Source organism: Pipistrellus hanaki, assembly GCF_964339955.1.
Source record: "Pipistrellus hanaki genome assembly, chromosome: 6".
NCBI lineage: Eukaryota > Metazoa > Chordata > Mammalia > Chiroptera > Vespertilionidae > Pipistrellus > Pipistrellus hanaki.
The window spans coordinates 37,253,430-37,270,908 of NC_140508.1; the positions used below are offsets into that span (position 1 = coordinate 37,253,430).

The 17,479-nt window shown below is 42.4% G+C and overlaps 1 protein-coding gene and 1 pseudogene across 2 annotated transcripts in view; one reads left to right on the forward strand and one right to left on the reverse strand.

The window, feature by feature from the left end:
* Positions 1 to 3,423: 3,423 nt before the first annotated feature.
* CNBD2 (cyclic nucleotide binding domain containing 2) overlaps positions 3,424 to 17,479 on the forward strand; it is a 51,737-nt gene continuing 37,681 nt past the window's right edge. The window contains exons 1-4 of the mRNA XM_084888650.1: positions 3,424 to 3,520; positions 11,613 to 11,750; positions 15,590 to 15,643; positions 17,015 to 17,178. Coding sequence (XP_084744776.1) covers positions 3,446 to 3,520; positions 11,613 to 11,750; positions 15,590 to 15,643; positions 17,015 to 17,178 — 431 coding nt within the window. The 5' untranslated portion in view covers positions 3,424 to 3,445. The remainder of the gene's footprint in view (positions 3,521 to 11,612; positions 11,751 to 15,589; positions 15,644 to 17,014; positions 17,179 to 17,479) is intronic.
* On the reverse strand, positions 5,478 to 7,457 carry LOC311624715 (zinc finger protein 75D-like; annotated as a pseudogene). The gene is made up of 3 exons: positions 7,099 to 7,457; positions 6,606 to 6,639; positions 5,478 to 6,491 (listed from the first exon to the last, which is right to left on the reverse strand). The product of its transcript is annotated as a zinc finger protein 75D-like (transcript).

Here is a 17,479-nt window from a genome sequence, read left to right on the forward strand (position 1 = left end):
TGGTTTTGTCCAGAAGATGTCCGGTTGAACTGGTCTAATTAGCATATTACCCTTTTATTAGTATAAATAACTTTATTATAGTAAGACTTTGTCTTATGGAGGTGGTAGCAGTTTTCTTCCCCATCATATTGTGAACTCCTCGTGAGCAGAGATTGTGTCTTATTCACCTTTTTCTCCTTTTTACATGATTGGAACTCTATAAATGTTCGTTACAAACTTTTATAATTAGTAAAACAATAATATTATCTTAAGCCGAAACCGGTTTGGCTCAGTGGATAGAGTATCGGTCTGTGGACTAATGAATGCCTTTTATCTGCATTCATTAGTCCACAGAAAGGTCCCAGGTTCGATTCCGGTCAAGGGCATGTACCTTGGTTGCGGGCACATCCCCAGTAGGGGGTGTGCAAGAGGCAGCTGATCGATGATTCTCTCTCATCAATGTTTCTAACTCTCTATCCCTCTCTCTTCCTCTCTGTAAACAATCAATAAAATATATTTTAAAAAAATAATATTATCTTAAGAAGAAATTATTTCTGGAATTAATTCTAACTCCATTTTATAAGGAGGAAAGTGAGTCTCCATGTGGTTTTATCCAAGATCACATAAGAATAAGACCAGTGCTCTTTCTGACAGTCTACTTTGTAACAGTTCAGTTATAAGATTAGAAACTGAGACAGAAATAGCACTTTATTAATTTCTAGAACTGACGTTAATATCTGACCGAGTCCCCAGCCTGCCTCCTAGCAGATGACTTAATTTAGATGTCATTAGGTAAATGGAGAACCAATTCAGTAATTTTGAGGGAATGTAATTTCAGACTTCTTGATTCCTCTTAGGTCAGTTCAGAGCACTCTAAACTTCCTGCCTCTTCCTCCCTAACACTGATCCAATTCCAGGGAAATTATACAACCACAGCTGGCAGGAGGTTCGGTTCGGAGTGTCTACTTTTGGGGTCTTATCAAGTTAAAGGTCTTACTTATTGACATCCTCTGATGCCCCTCACTAGTCTGGGTCCTACCCATGTCACTTGGATCCTCAGGCAACTCAGAGAACTGATGGGACCAGCCCTCTGTCCATAGCCACCTTCTGCCATCTCTCTTGTTTTCTCCATGCCCAGTAGTTTCTCTCAGAACTCCCAAACTCTTGTAGAGGATTTTCTTCAAGACCAGGTCAGTGGTAGGAAGACAAAAAGTCCATACTGCCCTTTCCTCCCTCCCTCCCTCCCTCCCTCCCTCCCTCCCTCCCTCCCTCCCTCCCTCCCTCCCTCCCTTTTTCCCTTCCTCCCCTCCTCTCTCTCTGTCTGTCTCTTCCTGAAACATTCTCTTCTGTCCTTGAGTCTTTTGCATTTTTTCTCCAAGTAAGTGGAGGGAAAGCTAGTTCTATCTCTTTTCACCTCTGTAAGTGATGTGTGTCTCACACCATGAATGGTGGCCTTTGAATTTAGTAATTCAGAGCCTGGGTCTTTGTTCCCAGCTGTCCAGCTGTCTTCACTGTGTTCAGTGCCCTTCCAATCGACTGTCAGTTGGGGAAGAGTTGGCAGATAGGTGTAGCTGGATAGGAATGGCTAATCAGGTGATACTTGTGTTGTGTTGTAAATCAGCGAATGAGATACAAGATGCCTTAATGAGTCAACTAATTAGGAGTCTTTTATTGCACACGGCCCAGATCTCTGAGTGAAGCCACACAGGAAGTTTCCCGTATTTATACCTTTTGAGTTCCTTTGTCTGCAGATTTTACAAAGAGCTCCGTGTCAATTATTGTTACAGACAGTTTGTAATCTTGGATACATAAAGCATAAACATTTGCATAAGAATATGGGAATTATTATCAGTATTAGTCCATTATGTTAGATGGCTAGCTTGCAAGGTCAGACAGTTAAATTTTTATCTTTTTCTGTTATTCAAACTAAAACAGTTATTTTATAGAATAAGAGACTGTCTAAAAATGACAGAGTTTACAGAACAAGGGACTATCGGACAATAGCAGAGAATTTCAAACAGCAGTTTTTACACAAGATGGAGGTTACTATGCTTCACTTGAAGTCATAATTTTTCACTGAGGATTCGTATACAAAAGAAAATTGAAATTATCAACTGCTATCTTTAATAGAAAAAAGCACTTGAGACCTTATATTCTTCTATACTTAAAAAAATATTTTTTATTGATTTCAGGAAAAGAGAGAGAGAGAGAGAGAGAGAGAGAGAGAGAGAGAGAGAGAGGGAGAGAGAGAGAAAGAAACATTGGTGAGAGACAAGCATCAATCAGCTGCCTTCTGTACACCCACCACTGGGGATTGAGCCCATAAGCTAGGCATGTGCCCTGACTGGAATTGGACCAGCATCCTCCTGGTACACACGTCAATGCCCAACCAAGTGAGCCACACCAGTCAAGCTCTTCTCTATTTTTAAAAAATATATTTTATTGATTTTTTAAAATTTTATTTATTTATTTATTTATTTATTTATTTATTTATTTATTTTTACAGAGAGGAAGGGAGAGGGATAGAGAGCTAGAAACATCAATGAGAGAGAAACATTGATCAGCTGCTTCTTGCACACCTCCTACTGGGGATATGCCCACAACCAAGGTACATGCCCTTGACCAGAATTGAACCTGGGACCTTCCAGTCCGCAGACTGACGCTCTCTCCACTGAGCCAAACCAGTTAGGGTGCTCTTCTCTATTTTTGAAAAGACCCCAGAGCCATTGAGTTCCAGTTACAAGTTTCTTTCAACATTTGTACCCTGTTTGGTTGGGGACTTCCAATTTGCTTAGTGTTCCTGATTTACTGACCTAATAAGATTTATAGGACAGTGCTATACAGGGTGTCTAAATTTTAAGCCTCAGAGGGGTTCCCAGGCTGAGGTATTGGATGCCCTGAGCCCCAGCCCAGGAACCTCCTCCTTTCTTTTTTATGGCCCCATTACTCTGACAGTCATTTAGCCACCGAGTCTCAGTCTCCTCATGGGTGGAGTGGACGTGAGGCAGTCATCCTGTGGTAGTCATGAAGTTAACTAATATAATGCCTATGAATGTACAATAAGTGTTAGATTTTCAGATTATGGTTTCTCTCTTCTAGAATCTTTCATTGTGCCTATGAGTGTACAATAAGTGTTAGATTTCCAGATTATGGTTTCTCTCTTCTAGAATCTTACATTGTGCCTATGAGTGTACAATAAGTGTTAGATTTCCAGATTATGGTTTCTCTCTTCTAGAATCTTTCATTATGCCTATGAGTGTACAATAAGTGTTAGATTTTCAGATTATGGTTTCTCTCTTCTAGAATCTTTCATTGTGACATAAGGAGATTCTGAGGATGAGATTTTCTCAAAACAAGGCTTCCAACAGCTGTTGGCAGGGTATGAAGAATGATGAGGAAACTACTCATTTCTAATCGGATCCTTGGGAAGCATTCATGGTCCTACCCTTGAAAGGGAAAGGGGATCATGTCATCTGTCAAATTAGGAACCACGAAGAGATTTGCAGTGTCTCGTTCCTGGCAGCTTTTGAAGAAGAAACGGGTGAGAAGTGGGAAGGGTCCTGGGAGGGAAGAGTGGAGATTGAAAAGGCAGGTATTTTGAGGAAGGGAGAGACAGGTGTAGGAGGGGGCCTTGGATGAATGTGGCTACCTTGTACCTTTTGAAGTCACAGCATGGGCACAAAGAAAAGAGTTCTGGATTAGACTCCAAAAATTCCTTTTGTTGTTGTTGTTAAATCCTCCATGGAGGAGTGAGTATATTTTTTCCATTGATTTTAGAGAGTGGAAAGGATAAGGGAGGAGGGTGAAAGAGAAAGAGAGAGAGAGAGAAACATTGATGTGAAAGAGACACATTGATTGGTTGCCTCCTGCACATGCCCCAGCTGGTGCTGGAGATCGGATCTGCAACCCAGGTATGTGCCCTTGACTGGGAATCGAATGCAAGATGGTCCTGTATGCAGGCCAGCACTGTGACCACTGCGCGATTTTAGCTAGGGCAGAAAGACTGTATTTTTTTTATTTTTCAATTAAAAAAAATTTTTTTAAATTGATTTCAGAGAGGAAGGGAGAAGGAGAGAGAGAGAGAAACATCGGTGATGAGAATCATTGATCGGCTGCCTCTCACGCGCTCCACACTGGGGATCAAGCCGGAAACTCGGGCATATGCTCTGACAGGGAATTAAATCATGACCAGGTTGACACTCAATCACTGAGCCATGCCCGCTGGGCAAGACTGAATTTTTGAGGTGTTGTAGAATTGTGCGCCTGAAACCTGTATAATTTTATTAACCAGTGTCATCCCAATACATTTAATAAAAAGGAGAAAAAAAGGAAAGAGAGACTAAATTCTGAGCCCTACCATGTAGCCTACTACCCCCTCGATACTGGATGAGTCAGAGACTACACTCAGCCTGAGTCCCACTCCGCTGCTCTATCCCCACCCTTTCTACTATTACCAGATCCAGAGAAAATAAGGCCTAGCAGCAGGGTGAAGTAATAGGTTAAACTTAAGGATTCTGGGGCCACACTGCTGGGTTCAATTTCCTATCACCTATTAGTTATATGACTAATATTAGTATAAGGCAAGTTACTGTGCCTGTTTTGATTTACTGTGCCTGTTTTTTGCTTTGCATAGACTTATTGTTGAAGGTTAAGTACATAATAGGGTTTAGAATAGTGCCCAACATAGGCGAATTCTTTTCTTTTCTTTTTTTTGACCATAAACTCCAATTAATTTTATTTTGGGCCTCAGGAAAGTGCTAATTTTTATAATTGTCTTGTCCTATTAACCTTGTGAGGGAAGAAAACAGTTTACTTTGTTTTTCAGAAAATTTTTTTTTACATCTAATACATATTCCATGACCAAAAATTCCTTTCTTTTTTTTTTTTTTTAAAGGGACAATAACCTTTTAAAAAAAAAAAAAAATATATATATATATATATATATATATATATATATATATATATATATTTTATTGACTTTTTACAGAGAGGAAGGGAGAGCCAGAAACGTCGATGAGAGATTAACATCGACCAGCTGCCTCTTGCACACTCCCTACCGGGGATGTGCCCGCAACCAATGTACATGCCCTTGACCGGAATCGAACCTGGGACTCCTCAGTCCGCAGACCGACGCTCTACCACTGAGCCAAACCGGCTTTGGCACATGACCAAAAATTTCAACTGTTTCCATATGATCTACTAGAAATGTTTTCTTTTCTCAAATACCACCAATGAGAAGCATAAGATATTAGTTATTTGACAGATACCCTAGTGATGAAGTAAATATGATTCCATCACAGAAAATTTGTGCTAACAGGATTCAAGAGTTAAAGTAGCTAAAAAGTTCAGGGACTCACATGATGTCTAATGACGAGAGAGGAAGAAAGTCCAATTTGGTTCTTGGAAAACTTTACATTAGAATTCATTTCTACCCTATGGGACTATTGAAATTACCCTATAACTCCGAAGTAATGGTATGCAATAAAACAAGGCTGTTGTTGCTTTTGTTACAAAAGACCATGCTACAAATGTTTCTATTACATGTTTAAGAGTAGTTGGGAAAATCAACAATATTTATGTCTGTGACCACAGATGATTAATTCATAGTTTCATGTACTATTTGAGGCTGAATTTGCTATTCTGCCAGGTACAATCCCAAACAGATTTTTCCCTCATTCAGACTGTTTTTCAAACACCTTTCGCTAAGAAATTCCCCAAAGGCTAAGTAAAAACAGTAATAATATAACTACTACTATGTCCCCTGCAGAGTCCAGCTTGATTCCTCTCTGTGAAAGTTTATATCCCCAAATTTTCCAGATGAAAAATTTTTTATGCTTCATAAATTTGCATTTTCATGAACTTTAAGGTCAAGCTCCACTTGGTAAAATTCTTCAATCTGAGGATATTGAACAAGCTTCCCTTCATTGGTGGTTTCTGGTGCCTGAGAAGGCTTGACCACCTGCTGAAGTTTCTCATGCATATGCTATAGGGGGGTTCTCTGGTGTTTAATAAGGTGGGAGTTCTGGATGAATTTCCCCCCACATTCATGGCATGTAAAGGGCTTCTCTCTGGTGTGAGTTCTTTGGTGTGTGTGTGTGTAGATTTGAAGTTTGACCAAAACTTTTCCCACACCATGAGCATTTATATGGTTTTAAATCCTTGATGTGATGTGAAGTGCTTATTAAGATCTGAACTCCACCTAAATCTCTTATCACACTGTGGGCATTTATACGGTTTCTCTTTAGTATGAATTCTTTGGTGCTTAATAAGGTCAGAACTACCTCTAAAGCTTTTCCTGCATTCCTGACATTTAAAAGACTTCTCTCCTGAACGTTCTTTCTTGTGACGATCTAAAAGCTTCAGTAGCTCTTGTCTCCATGTTGAAAGTTTCTCTCTTTCCTTCACTGAAAAGTCTTGGTGACATTTCCCCACCCTGTGCATATCACCATGATTCTCTTTGACTGTTGTTTTCTGGGGAACTTTTACTCTGTCTGTTTTTGAGACTATGTCTTCTGGTGTTGTTATGCCCAGATTTCAAGATCCCCAAGGACCACCAGGGAGCCGAGTCCGATGCAAAAAACAAAAGAGCCTTTATTCAAACTCGAGTCCGGTCTCCCTGCCTCTACCGACGAAGTGGCAGAATGCAGAGAGCCCCGAGCTCTGAAAGTGTGGTCTTTTTATAGGGTTTAGGGTTGGGTGGTGGGGTGATGCTCGGACCACTGAGTTGGCTGGTTCTGATTGGTGGGGTGAGGGCCAGGGTCCAGTTCCGCTGGGTTACTTCCCTCTGTATTTCTATTGGCTGATTTAAGGGTGGGTTGGGTAATTGATACATCTTGTGGTCTTTCTCGGAAAGGGCTTATGTAGGAGACATAGTTATACAAGGCAGTTACACAGTACAAAACGGAGTCAGTCCTGCTCTGCCCTTGAAAGAAGGCCTACGCGCTGGGAAGGGGCCATGAGACCGTATGTCAAGGCCTGGACTGGAGTCAGCACTGATAACTCTATAGTCACGGCCTCTCTGGAAGCATGCTCCAACATTCTCACTCTCTTACAGTGTTGGCATTTCTAAGTCAGAAAAGCATTCAGATTGATGATTTTCAATGTTACTTTTGAGGTTTAACCCTGGGACTCAGACAAGATGAACTCAGGTGCCACTGTCCAGTCTTTGATGCTTGTCTGCTCAGGAAAGTCTAGGATCTGGTGAGTAGGCACAGCCCTCTCACACACAGGCTCAGTTTTTGTGTGAGTATTCCTGCTCAGCTGTTGTAGATCCTGATATTCATTCCAAAATTCTTCATCCTGGGACCTGCCCACTGGCTGGGGCTCTGCTGGCTTCAGCTTGAAGCCTGCGGTCTCTGCTGTTCCTCCCAAGAGCACTGCCTCCTTTCCCAGCACATGGACTGCAATCGTCATTGTGTTCTGGAACAGTCTGCTCCTGTGCTGGACACACCACGAGCACTAGCTTTGAGAACAGAGGCTCCGTCCGGTCTGGAACAAAAAAGGATCTTCCTGAGTCACAAAACACGCCGGCAGAGGCGGATCGTGACATTCCTGGAGGGCAGCTGGGCTCTGTGAGCACCGAGCCGGCGGGCGGGCCCCGGAGTTACCTGCGCCCAGGCGCCGGCGGAGCAATGGCGTCTCGCTTCCAACCGCCTGCAAAGGCCAGCATGCCTCCGGTCCTCGGCAGCCAGCTCCCCGGGGAAAGCGAGTCTTGGCTGGAAAGCGTGTCCTGGTTACCCGGGAAACTGGGGGCTCGGTATCTAAAAGGCCACTCTCTCTACCTGCGGCTCCAACGCAGCAAACCCCGCAGCACGACCGTCAGGAAGCCGCGAGGGCCGAGCTGGGAGGTGGGTGAGCTCATGGTCCGGGCGCTCCCTGGCCGTTCCTACTCCTGGTCTAGGACCCGCGCTGTTCCCCAAATTATTTTCAATAAGTATTCATTTTATTAATGAAGCCTTTTCCATATTTACTTTAGATATATAATATTTTAAAATAAAATTTTATTTTTAAAATATATTTTTTATTGATTTCAGAGAAGAAGGGAGAGGGAGAGGTAAGTAGAAACATCAGTGATGGGAATCATCTATTGGTTGCCTCTTGTACGCCCCCTACTGGGAACCCAAGCATGTGTCCTTGACCAGAATCAAACCCGGGACCCTTCCCTCTGCAGGCCGATGCTCTCTCTATCCACTGAGCCAACCCAGCTAGGGCTAGATATATAATCTTCAAGAAAAGATTACAGATATAGGTTCCTTACCATCCACTCCCTTTCTCCTCACTGGTAACTACTTTCCTGAGGTTGATGTGTATCCTTCCTATCTATTGTATATATTTAAGTTTTATTACATATGGATGTATACATAGCTATGGGAAGTATCCATAAGGAACTGTATGGTAGGCAGCACATTTTAAAAAATGGCATATAAATGTCATCGTATTTCACTTTTCCCCCACTCAAAATTATGTATGAGCATTATCCACATTGACATACACAGCTAGTGCTATTTTCAATCCTGTGACTGCACTACAATGTGTTGATATGTTCCCTACTGATGGAAAGCAGTTGTTTCAGCTCTCCACCGTTACAGTGTGCATGGTCATCCTCACGGCTATCTTCTTGTGCACATGTGTAAGTTTCTCTAAAGTGTATATTTAAGGTGCATACAATTTTTTTATTGTAAAGGACACACATCCTCAACTTTAAAAATACTGCCAAATTGCTCTCCAACATGTTTTTCATTTCCCCAGTCTGATAAGTGCAAATGGTTTCTTGTTACTTTAATTTCCATTTCCATTATTTCTAGTGGTATTCAGAATCTTTTCACTACATCATTGTGTACAGGTCATTTGAGTTTTCCCTTTGAATTACCTGTTCATATCCTTTGCTCATTTTTTGATTGGGTTATTATTATTTTTATTTGTAGGGTTTTCCTTACTCCCTCCTTCCCTCTTTCCCTCCCTCTCTCCCTTTTTTCCTTTCTTTTAGACAGAAAGAAGGAGGGAGAGGGAGAGAGAGAGAAACATCAATCGGCTACCTCCTATACACCTCCTACTGGGTATTATGTTCACAACGTGGGCAGGTGCCCTAGCTGGAATCAAACTGGCAACCTTTTGCTGCACAGGATGACTTCCAACCTGAGCCACACTGGCCAGGGCTGTAGAATTTTTTAAATTAAAATTCTGGATAGTAATCCTTTGCAATAATAATCCTTTATAATTCTGGATAGTAGTGCTTTGTCAATTATATGCATGGCAAATATATTCTTCCAATCTTCAGTTTGTCTTTTCATTTTGTTTGTGATGTCGTTATTATCAGAAGTTAAAAAATAGTTTTTGCATTTTTAAAATATACATTTTATTGATTTTTTACAGAGAGGAAGAGAGAGGGATAGAGTTAGAAACACCGAGGGAGGAGAATCATCCATCAGCTGCCTCTTGTACACCCCCTACTAGGGGTGTGCCTGCAACCAAGGTACATGCCCTTGAGCAGAATTGAACCTGGGACCTTTCAGTCCACAGGCTGACGCTCTATCCACTGAGCCAAACCGGTTTCGGCAGTTTTTGCATTTTTAAAATTATGGGAAGTTTCAAAAATAAAGGTTGAAAAATATATAATGATCATTGCTTAGATTTTACAGTCAACAGTTTTGCCATATTGGCTTTATGTGTTTATGTGTGTGCATGTATGCAGGTGTATGTTTGATGAATCATTTAAAACTGCACTATATCTATCTATCTATCTATCTATCTATCTATCTATCTATTCAAAGAGGAAGAGAGAGGGAGCGAGAGATAGAAACATCAATGATGAGAGGGAATCATTGATTGGTTGCCTCCTGCATGCCCCACCCTGGGGGCCGAGCCTGCAACCCAGGCATGTGCCTGGACTGGGAATCGAACTGTGACCCCCTGGTTCATAGGTTGACACTCAACTGAGTCATGCCGGCCCAGCAAGGTGCATACTTTAAGAACAAACCCACAATACTAAGAAAGTTAAAATGAACTCCCTGCATCACCTAATACCCAGTCATATTCAATTTCCTTATTTGTTCCTAAAATGTACCTTACAGCTTTTTATGATGAATTACTGTCCAGTAAAAGTTTTGTTTTGCATTTGTTTGTAAGTTTCTTTTTTTTTTTTTAATCTTTTAAAAAAATATATATATTTTATTGATTTTTTACAGAGAGGAAGGGAGAGATATAGAGAGCTAGAAATGTCGATGAGAGAGAAACATCAACCAGCTGCCTCTTGCACACCCCCAACCTGGGATGTGCCCACAACTCAGGTACATGCCCTTGACCGGAATCGAACCTGGGACCTTTCAGTCCGCAGACCTATGCTCTACCACTGAGCCAAACCGGTTTCGGCTGTTTGTAAGTTTCTTGACACATCTTGTTCTTTTTTCCTTGTGAAATTGACTTTTTGAAGAAACTGGGTTAGATGACTTGTAGATGGTTTCACATTCTGGATTTGCATCCTTATTCCCTCTACCTACTTGCAGGTAGAGAGTGACTGCCTTTACTCCCAAATTCATATTCGGGGTTTGTTTTCAGTTCCAGTTCCAAATTCCCAGGGAAAAGATGAGATGGTCCCATCTTACATTAGGTGTTATGTTAGTTTTCTGTGCTGCTCTAACATATTACCACAATTTAGTGGCTTAACACTGCAAATTTATTACCTTATATCGTTGAGAAGTCTGGCATGAGTTTTCCTGAACTCAAATCAAGGTGTTAACAGGGCTGTTCCTTTCTCAGTGTTCTAAGGAAAAATCCATTTCCTTGACTTTTCTAATTTCTAAAGACTATCTACCGTGTTTTCCGGCATATAAGACGACCCCCTACTTTTACAGTTAAAACATAGGTTTAGGCCTATATTCGCTGTATAAGACTACCCCCCACTTCCGAGGCAACACCAGTTCTTTTTTTAATAGACCGCCTCTCTGACTCTGGCCAATCTGAGCAGGCTTTTTACTAGAACACAGTGTACATGTTCTGTACCCGAAGCTACACTGTGTTCTAGTAAAAAGCCTGCTCAGATTGGCCAGAGTCAGAGAGGCGGTCTATTAAAAAAAGAACTGGTGTTGCCTCGGAAGTGGGGGGTAGTCTTATACAGCGAATATAGGCCTAAACCTATGTTTTAACTGTAAAATTAGGGGGTCGTCTTATATGCCGGGAAACACAGTACATTTCTTGGCTTGCTCGTCCCCTTCCTCTACCTTTAAACCCAGCAATATTGCATCTATCTTCCATTCTTCCCTCCGATCCACCTGGTTCCCAAGTTCAGGCTCTTTGCATCACTCCTCACATCCTGTCATTACTTTTGCTCTTTATTTTCTGGACCAAAGTGAAGGACTTGACATTTAACGAAAGCTGTACTGGTTAATATTTTAATAACTATCCCTTGGGGTGGCAGATGCTCCCATTTAGTAGTTGCCAGTCTTTATGTGGCATAAATATTCCCACTGTGGGCAATTTCAAGCTACTAATAGGATTTCAATAGTCCTGAAAATGTAATCATCACTCCAGCACACTAAATTTAATCCTATTACATTTCATCTTCTACATTATCCAGCCTGCTGTTGATGGTTGAAAACAGACAGTTTTCACTGCTCGTGTTTGTTTTGTTTCCACAGGGGCTATACCACATCATCCTGGAAATCATCGTGATGATCCGAGTGTGTAAAATGTTCCGCCAAGGCCTCAGGGGATTCCGGGAATATCAGATCACTGAGACTGCTCGAAGAAGGCACCCCATCTTCTCCTTCTGGGATGTAAGCAGCTGGGCTCAGCAGGATTATCAGGGTTTAAAGGGGGTCCTATAAATAGCACCCCACTCCCCAGTCCCAGATCTGTGCCATCTGAGAAAGAAGACAAAGGGTAAACTAGAAGGGAGAATTCAACTGTCACTTATATATTTTTTTCTTTTTCTATTTTATTAAGGTATTATATGTGTATCTTATATCTTACCATTGCCCTCCCCCCAACTCCCATACATGCCCTCACCCCCCGAGTTTTGCATCCATTGGTTATACTTATATGCATGCATACAAGTCCTTCGGTTGATCTCTTATCTCCCCCATATCTCCCTACCCTTCCCGAGGTAATTTGACAGTCTGTCTGTTGCTTTACTGTCTCTGTATCTTTTTGTTCATCAGTTTATAATGTTCTTTATTATCCATAAATGAGTGAGATCATGTTGTGTTTTTCTTTCATTGACTGGCTTATTTCACTCAGCATAATGTTCTCCAATTCCATCCAGGTTGCTGCAAATGATAAGAATTCCTTCTTTTTATGGCAGCATAGTATTCCATTGTGTATATGTACCATAGTTTTTTGATCCAATCATCTGCTGACGGGCACCTAAGCTGTTTCCAGATTCTAGCTATTGTAAATTATGCTGCTATGAACATAGGGGTGCATATTTCCTTTCTGATTGGTGTTTCTAGTTTCTTGTGATATATTCCTAGGAGTGGGATTACTGGGTCAAATGGGAGTTCCATTTTCAGTTTTTTGAGGAAGCTCCACACTGTTCTCCACAGTGGTTGCACCAGTCTGCATTCCCACCAGCAGTGCAGGAGGGTTCTTTTTTCTCCGCAACCTCGCCAACACTTGTCGTTTATTGATTTGTTGATGTTGGCCATTCTGACAGGTGTGAGATGGTACTGCATTGTTGTTTTGATTTGCATGTCTCAGATAATTAGTGACTTTGAGCATGTTTTCATGTGCCTCTTGGCCTTCCTTCTATCTTCTTTTGAAAATATTCTACCATGTTTCCCCGAAAATAAGACATCCTCCGAAAATAAGACCTACTTACAGGTTTCCTTCTGACTGAAATATAAGGCATCCCCCCAAAAATAAGGCCCCCCCTAGGCTAAACATGAGAGATTTGGTCCACTGATTCTGAAAGAAATGGAGTCACAAGAAATTCACCAGGAAATTCAGGAATTGGATTGTTATGATGATGTTCCAGAAGATGATGACATGCTAGTTATTGAATAAATGAGTAAATTCTTTTTTTTTTTTTTTTAAGTATTTTATTGATTTTTATACAGAGAGAAAGGGAGAGAGATAGAGAGTTAGAAACATCGATGAGAGAGTCACCGATCAGCTGCCTCTTGCACACCCCCTACTGGGGATATGCCCGCAACCAAGGTACATGCCCTTGACCGGAATCGAACCCGGAACCCTTCAGTCCCCAAGCCGACGCTCTATCCATTGAGCCAAACCGGTCCCGGCAATGAGTAAATTCTTGATACTGTAGGATTCACAGTTTGTCTGGTTTGTGTTGACAACTACCGTACTACCGTACCGTATACAGGTAATAAATTTCCTTTATTTTCATTTAACAATAAATGTGTACCGTATTCTTCTTCATGGAAAAAGAAGACATCCCCTGAAAATAAGACCTAGCGCATCTTTGGGAGCAAAAATTAGTATAAGACACTGTCTTATTTTTGGGGAAATGGTATCTAAATCCATTGCCCATTTTTTAATTGGATCATTTATCTTCCTTTTATTTAGTATTATAAGCTGTCGGTAGATGTTGGAAATTAAACCTTTATCAGTGATAACATTTGCAAATATGTTCTCCCATACAGTGGACTTTCTTGTTGTTTTGTTGATGGTTTCTTTTGCTGTAAAAAAGCTTTTTATTTTGATGTAGTCCCATTTGTTTATTTTCTTTTTAGCTTCCATTGCTCTAGGGGCAGTATCAGTGAAGAAGTTTTTTCGGCATATGTCAGAGATTTTGCTACCTGTGGATGCCTCTAGTATTTTTTATGGTTTCTTGTCTTATGTTTAAGCCCTGTATCCATTTTGAGTTTATTTTTTGTGTATGGTGTAAGTTGGTGATCTAGTTTCAACCGTCACTTATATTAATGATGACATTTATATTAGAGAAAATGACTTGGACCATCAAGTGAGAGGTTTACCTAATACTGAACCCCAGAGTTAGACAGCCTTTCACAAGCAGTCACAAGCTGTGCTAGACCACAGCAGGTCTCCACTACAGCAGTGGAGCCTCCAGCCTTGAGCTTCCAGCAGAGAAGGGCAGAGAGAATGTGAGCACTGAGGGAAGGGGAAGGGCATGATTATGCCGTTTCTCCTTGCACATCTACCAAGGAGTCTGTCCCTCCTCCGTATGGAAGACCGGGGGCTGGTAGTGTTCAACTAGTACAACTCACTTCATGTGGAAGCTAACATGGAGTGGGAAAGAAGCCATCTCCATTCTGACAGTGATCAAAAGAGCCAGAAGAAATCCAACTGGGTTTTCTGAATGTCCACCAGCCATTTATCTCCTCTCCCTTCTTTCCTCTTTCCTTACTTAAATGAGAAGGGAACATTTGTCAGGGCCCTGTTTGCTCTGGAGACCATGTTTTCTAGATTTTTCTAGAATGTCCCCATTTCAAATGTTTTATCCCAAAGGTAGATCATAAGCCCATTTTTGGCTCAGAAAAGTTGATCACCATTTCATTAACTTGTTCTGGTTCTCCAAAGTTGTTTTCATTACTTTCAAGGGCTCCAAAGTTTTCCCTGCCCATTTTCCTGGAGTGACAGCCTCTGCTTTCTCCTTGCATGCAGTGATTCAATCCAAGAAATTTCCCAAAGTGGTTTCTGAAGAAAGTAGCCAAGGAGATGGAGCGTAGGGTGGTGGTGATGGGGCAAAGGAAGAATGTTTTAGATTGCCTTTTTTTTTTTTTTTTTTTTTTAAATCTTCACCCAAGGATACTTTCCCACTGATTTTAGAGAATGGGAGAGAGAGGAAAAGACAGAGAGAAATATCGTTGTGAGAGAAACACATCGATTGGTTGACTCCTGCATGTGACCAATCAGGGCCCTGGCTTGGGAGGAACTTGCATCTGAGGTACATGCCCTTCACCTGAATGGAACCCAGGCCGATGCTCTATCCACTGAGCCAAACGGGCTAGGGCTTAGTTTGCTTTCTGAGGGTCAGAAGGTTATATAACTACATGTATGTGGCTTAGTTTAAGATGTAGCAGAAAGGGCCTGTGGCCAGCTGGAGAGCAAGGACATGCCCCATCTAAAGACATTTAAATTAATATATTTTGAAGACACCTCTTCCTCCTGGCTATCCTCTAGACAAGAACCATTTATTTGCTGAATAATCCTTGGGCAAGTCTTCACTCCATTCACATCCAAAAAGGAGCTTAATACCTGCTTTGTTTTGAAGATGAAATGGAGTAAGATAAGGAAGCTGCTCCATGCCTGGCTCCTTACAGGTGGTCAACGAAGGTTGGCTTTGTTTGTTTCTTCCTTTTTATCCCTCCTTTCTGTTGTTTTCTTTCCCTTTTCCATTTGTTTCTTTCCCCCCTTACTTTTCTCTTTTCGCTTTCTCTCTTTATTCTCCTTTCCTCTCTACACCCCTGTCTTTCTCTCTCTTCACAACAATTTGCTGTACTTCTGGGCCCAAGTTTTGTGCTGAGTTGACCTTTTGAGCAGAGGTGGATATAGGAAGCCACACAGTTAGACTTCCCATGGCTTCCTGCCTACTACAGTGGTCCAGGTATAAAGAAGAGTTTAATGCAGAATTCTATGCAGTCTTGTTGATTCTCCTTCCTGTTCCTCTTTCATTTTTTTTTTTCCTTTCCAGAAAAAGAAACAAGGCCGAATCACATTTGATACCATGGACTTCGTGGCAGAGTCGGTATGCACAGTTCAGACTTTGATGTTGGGAATTTTCTTTTAGCATCATGACCTGGAAGAAGCACTGGTCTGGGCATCAGAACCTGGGTTCTGTCAGGAGCGCAGTGTGTCACCTTGAGCTAGCCACTTAGTTTCCTCGTCTATAAAACAGGGCGATCTCAGTGATCCTTTCCAGTTCTGTCATTCCAAGACTGTGAGCCTCCCCACACCCCACATGTTTGCTGCTTTATAGCCGAGCAGAACCAGCAGGGAGAGCTCCCGCACTTGGTCGGCTGCCTCCTGCACGCCTCACACTGGGGATCAAGCCCACAGCCGGGGGCATGTTCCCTGACAGGGAATCGAACTATGACCTCCTGGTTCCCAGGCTGATGCTCAACCACTGAGCTACACTGTGTGGGCAAGGGCTCCGGTATTTTAGTTCAGTTGATCCAGTAGGATTTTTCTGAGGACATAGGAGTTGAGATTAGAATGAGGAGGGGGCAGCCATATCTATGGGAGAATCCAGGGGAAGTACATTCCAGGCAAAGGAAATAGCCCAAGCAAAAACTGCAAGACAGAAGCAAACTTGACACCTCCAAGAAATGAGTAGACGGCTAGAGATTAGAGAATAAAGAGGCAAGGCATATGTAGGGAGGGGTTTGGGATGGTAATGGGGGGATAAGGACAATTATGTGAGACCATAATAAAAAATTAAAAAAAGAGGCAAGACAGAAGCTGTGAGGTTGAATGGGTTTAAGGAGGTAGGGAGTCAGATCACTTGGACCCCTAGGCATGGCATGGAGTTAAGTTTTTATCCTAAATGCAATGGGCCACCAGTGGGGGTGTTAACTACTTAAGTACCAAATTCTCAATAGGTGGGAGTAGAGGGTGAATGGGTAGATCTGTTCCCACTGGTCCATGAGTCCTGGTTCATGAGGGTTAGCTAATAGTCTCTGTAGTTCCTTAGTCTTCTGCAGCATGCCAAGGTATAGGCTGGGACAAGGAAGGTCTCCCCTGACTGCAGTGTGCATGTGCCGAGGGGCCCCTAGAGCTTAGGGAGCTCATATTGCCTGGGGTGGGGGTCAGTGAACAGCAGTGGCAGTATGGCCAGTAGTTGGGAATATAGGCTTTGACATGTAGCAGATCTAGGTTTTAATCTAAGTGTCTTCACCTGTCGATGGGAATAATAATAGTGTCTTGCTTCATGGGCTGAGCGAAGGTGCAGTGAGATGGTGTGTGTAAGTGTATCCTGGTGCGTGGCACACAGTAAGGACATGTCAGCCACTGTTGTGTTGGGGTGGGAAAGTGTGAGAGCAGCAGTGTGAGAAGTTGTCCTCTGGCCCATGGGGGAAACTGTTGGGTCCTGTTTGTCACTCTGGTTCTCTCTCCCTAGGGTTTCTTCCCTCCAAGGGCCATTGAGATAGCACAGAAGATGCCTTCTTGGAGGACAGAGCAGGACGTCCAGGCCCTGTGTAACTTCCTGCAGGTCCTGGATTGCTACCGGAACTACTCAGAGACCCTGCAGCTGCTTCTGGCCAAGGTCCTCCGCTTTGAACGGTCAGTGAAGGCCCCCTGGCCCCGGGCTGGAGCTGGGTTGGGCAGGGAGAGCGGGCTGAGAAGGCCATGGCAGGTGTGCCAGCCTCTCTGCTGAGTGTCAGCCGAGGAAAGCCATCTGTTAGTTCACCTTAGTGCTCACTCTTATGGTTGCAGCACAATTTATCTCATTCGTTCACTGAGATTCTACCCAGAATTAAGGAGAGGATCTGTTCCAATTCTCTAATTTTCCAGATAAGAAAATGGAAGCTCATAAAGGGGAAATGACTCATCTCAGATCACCCAGATAATGAATAGCAGAGCT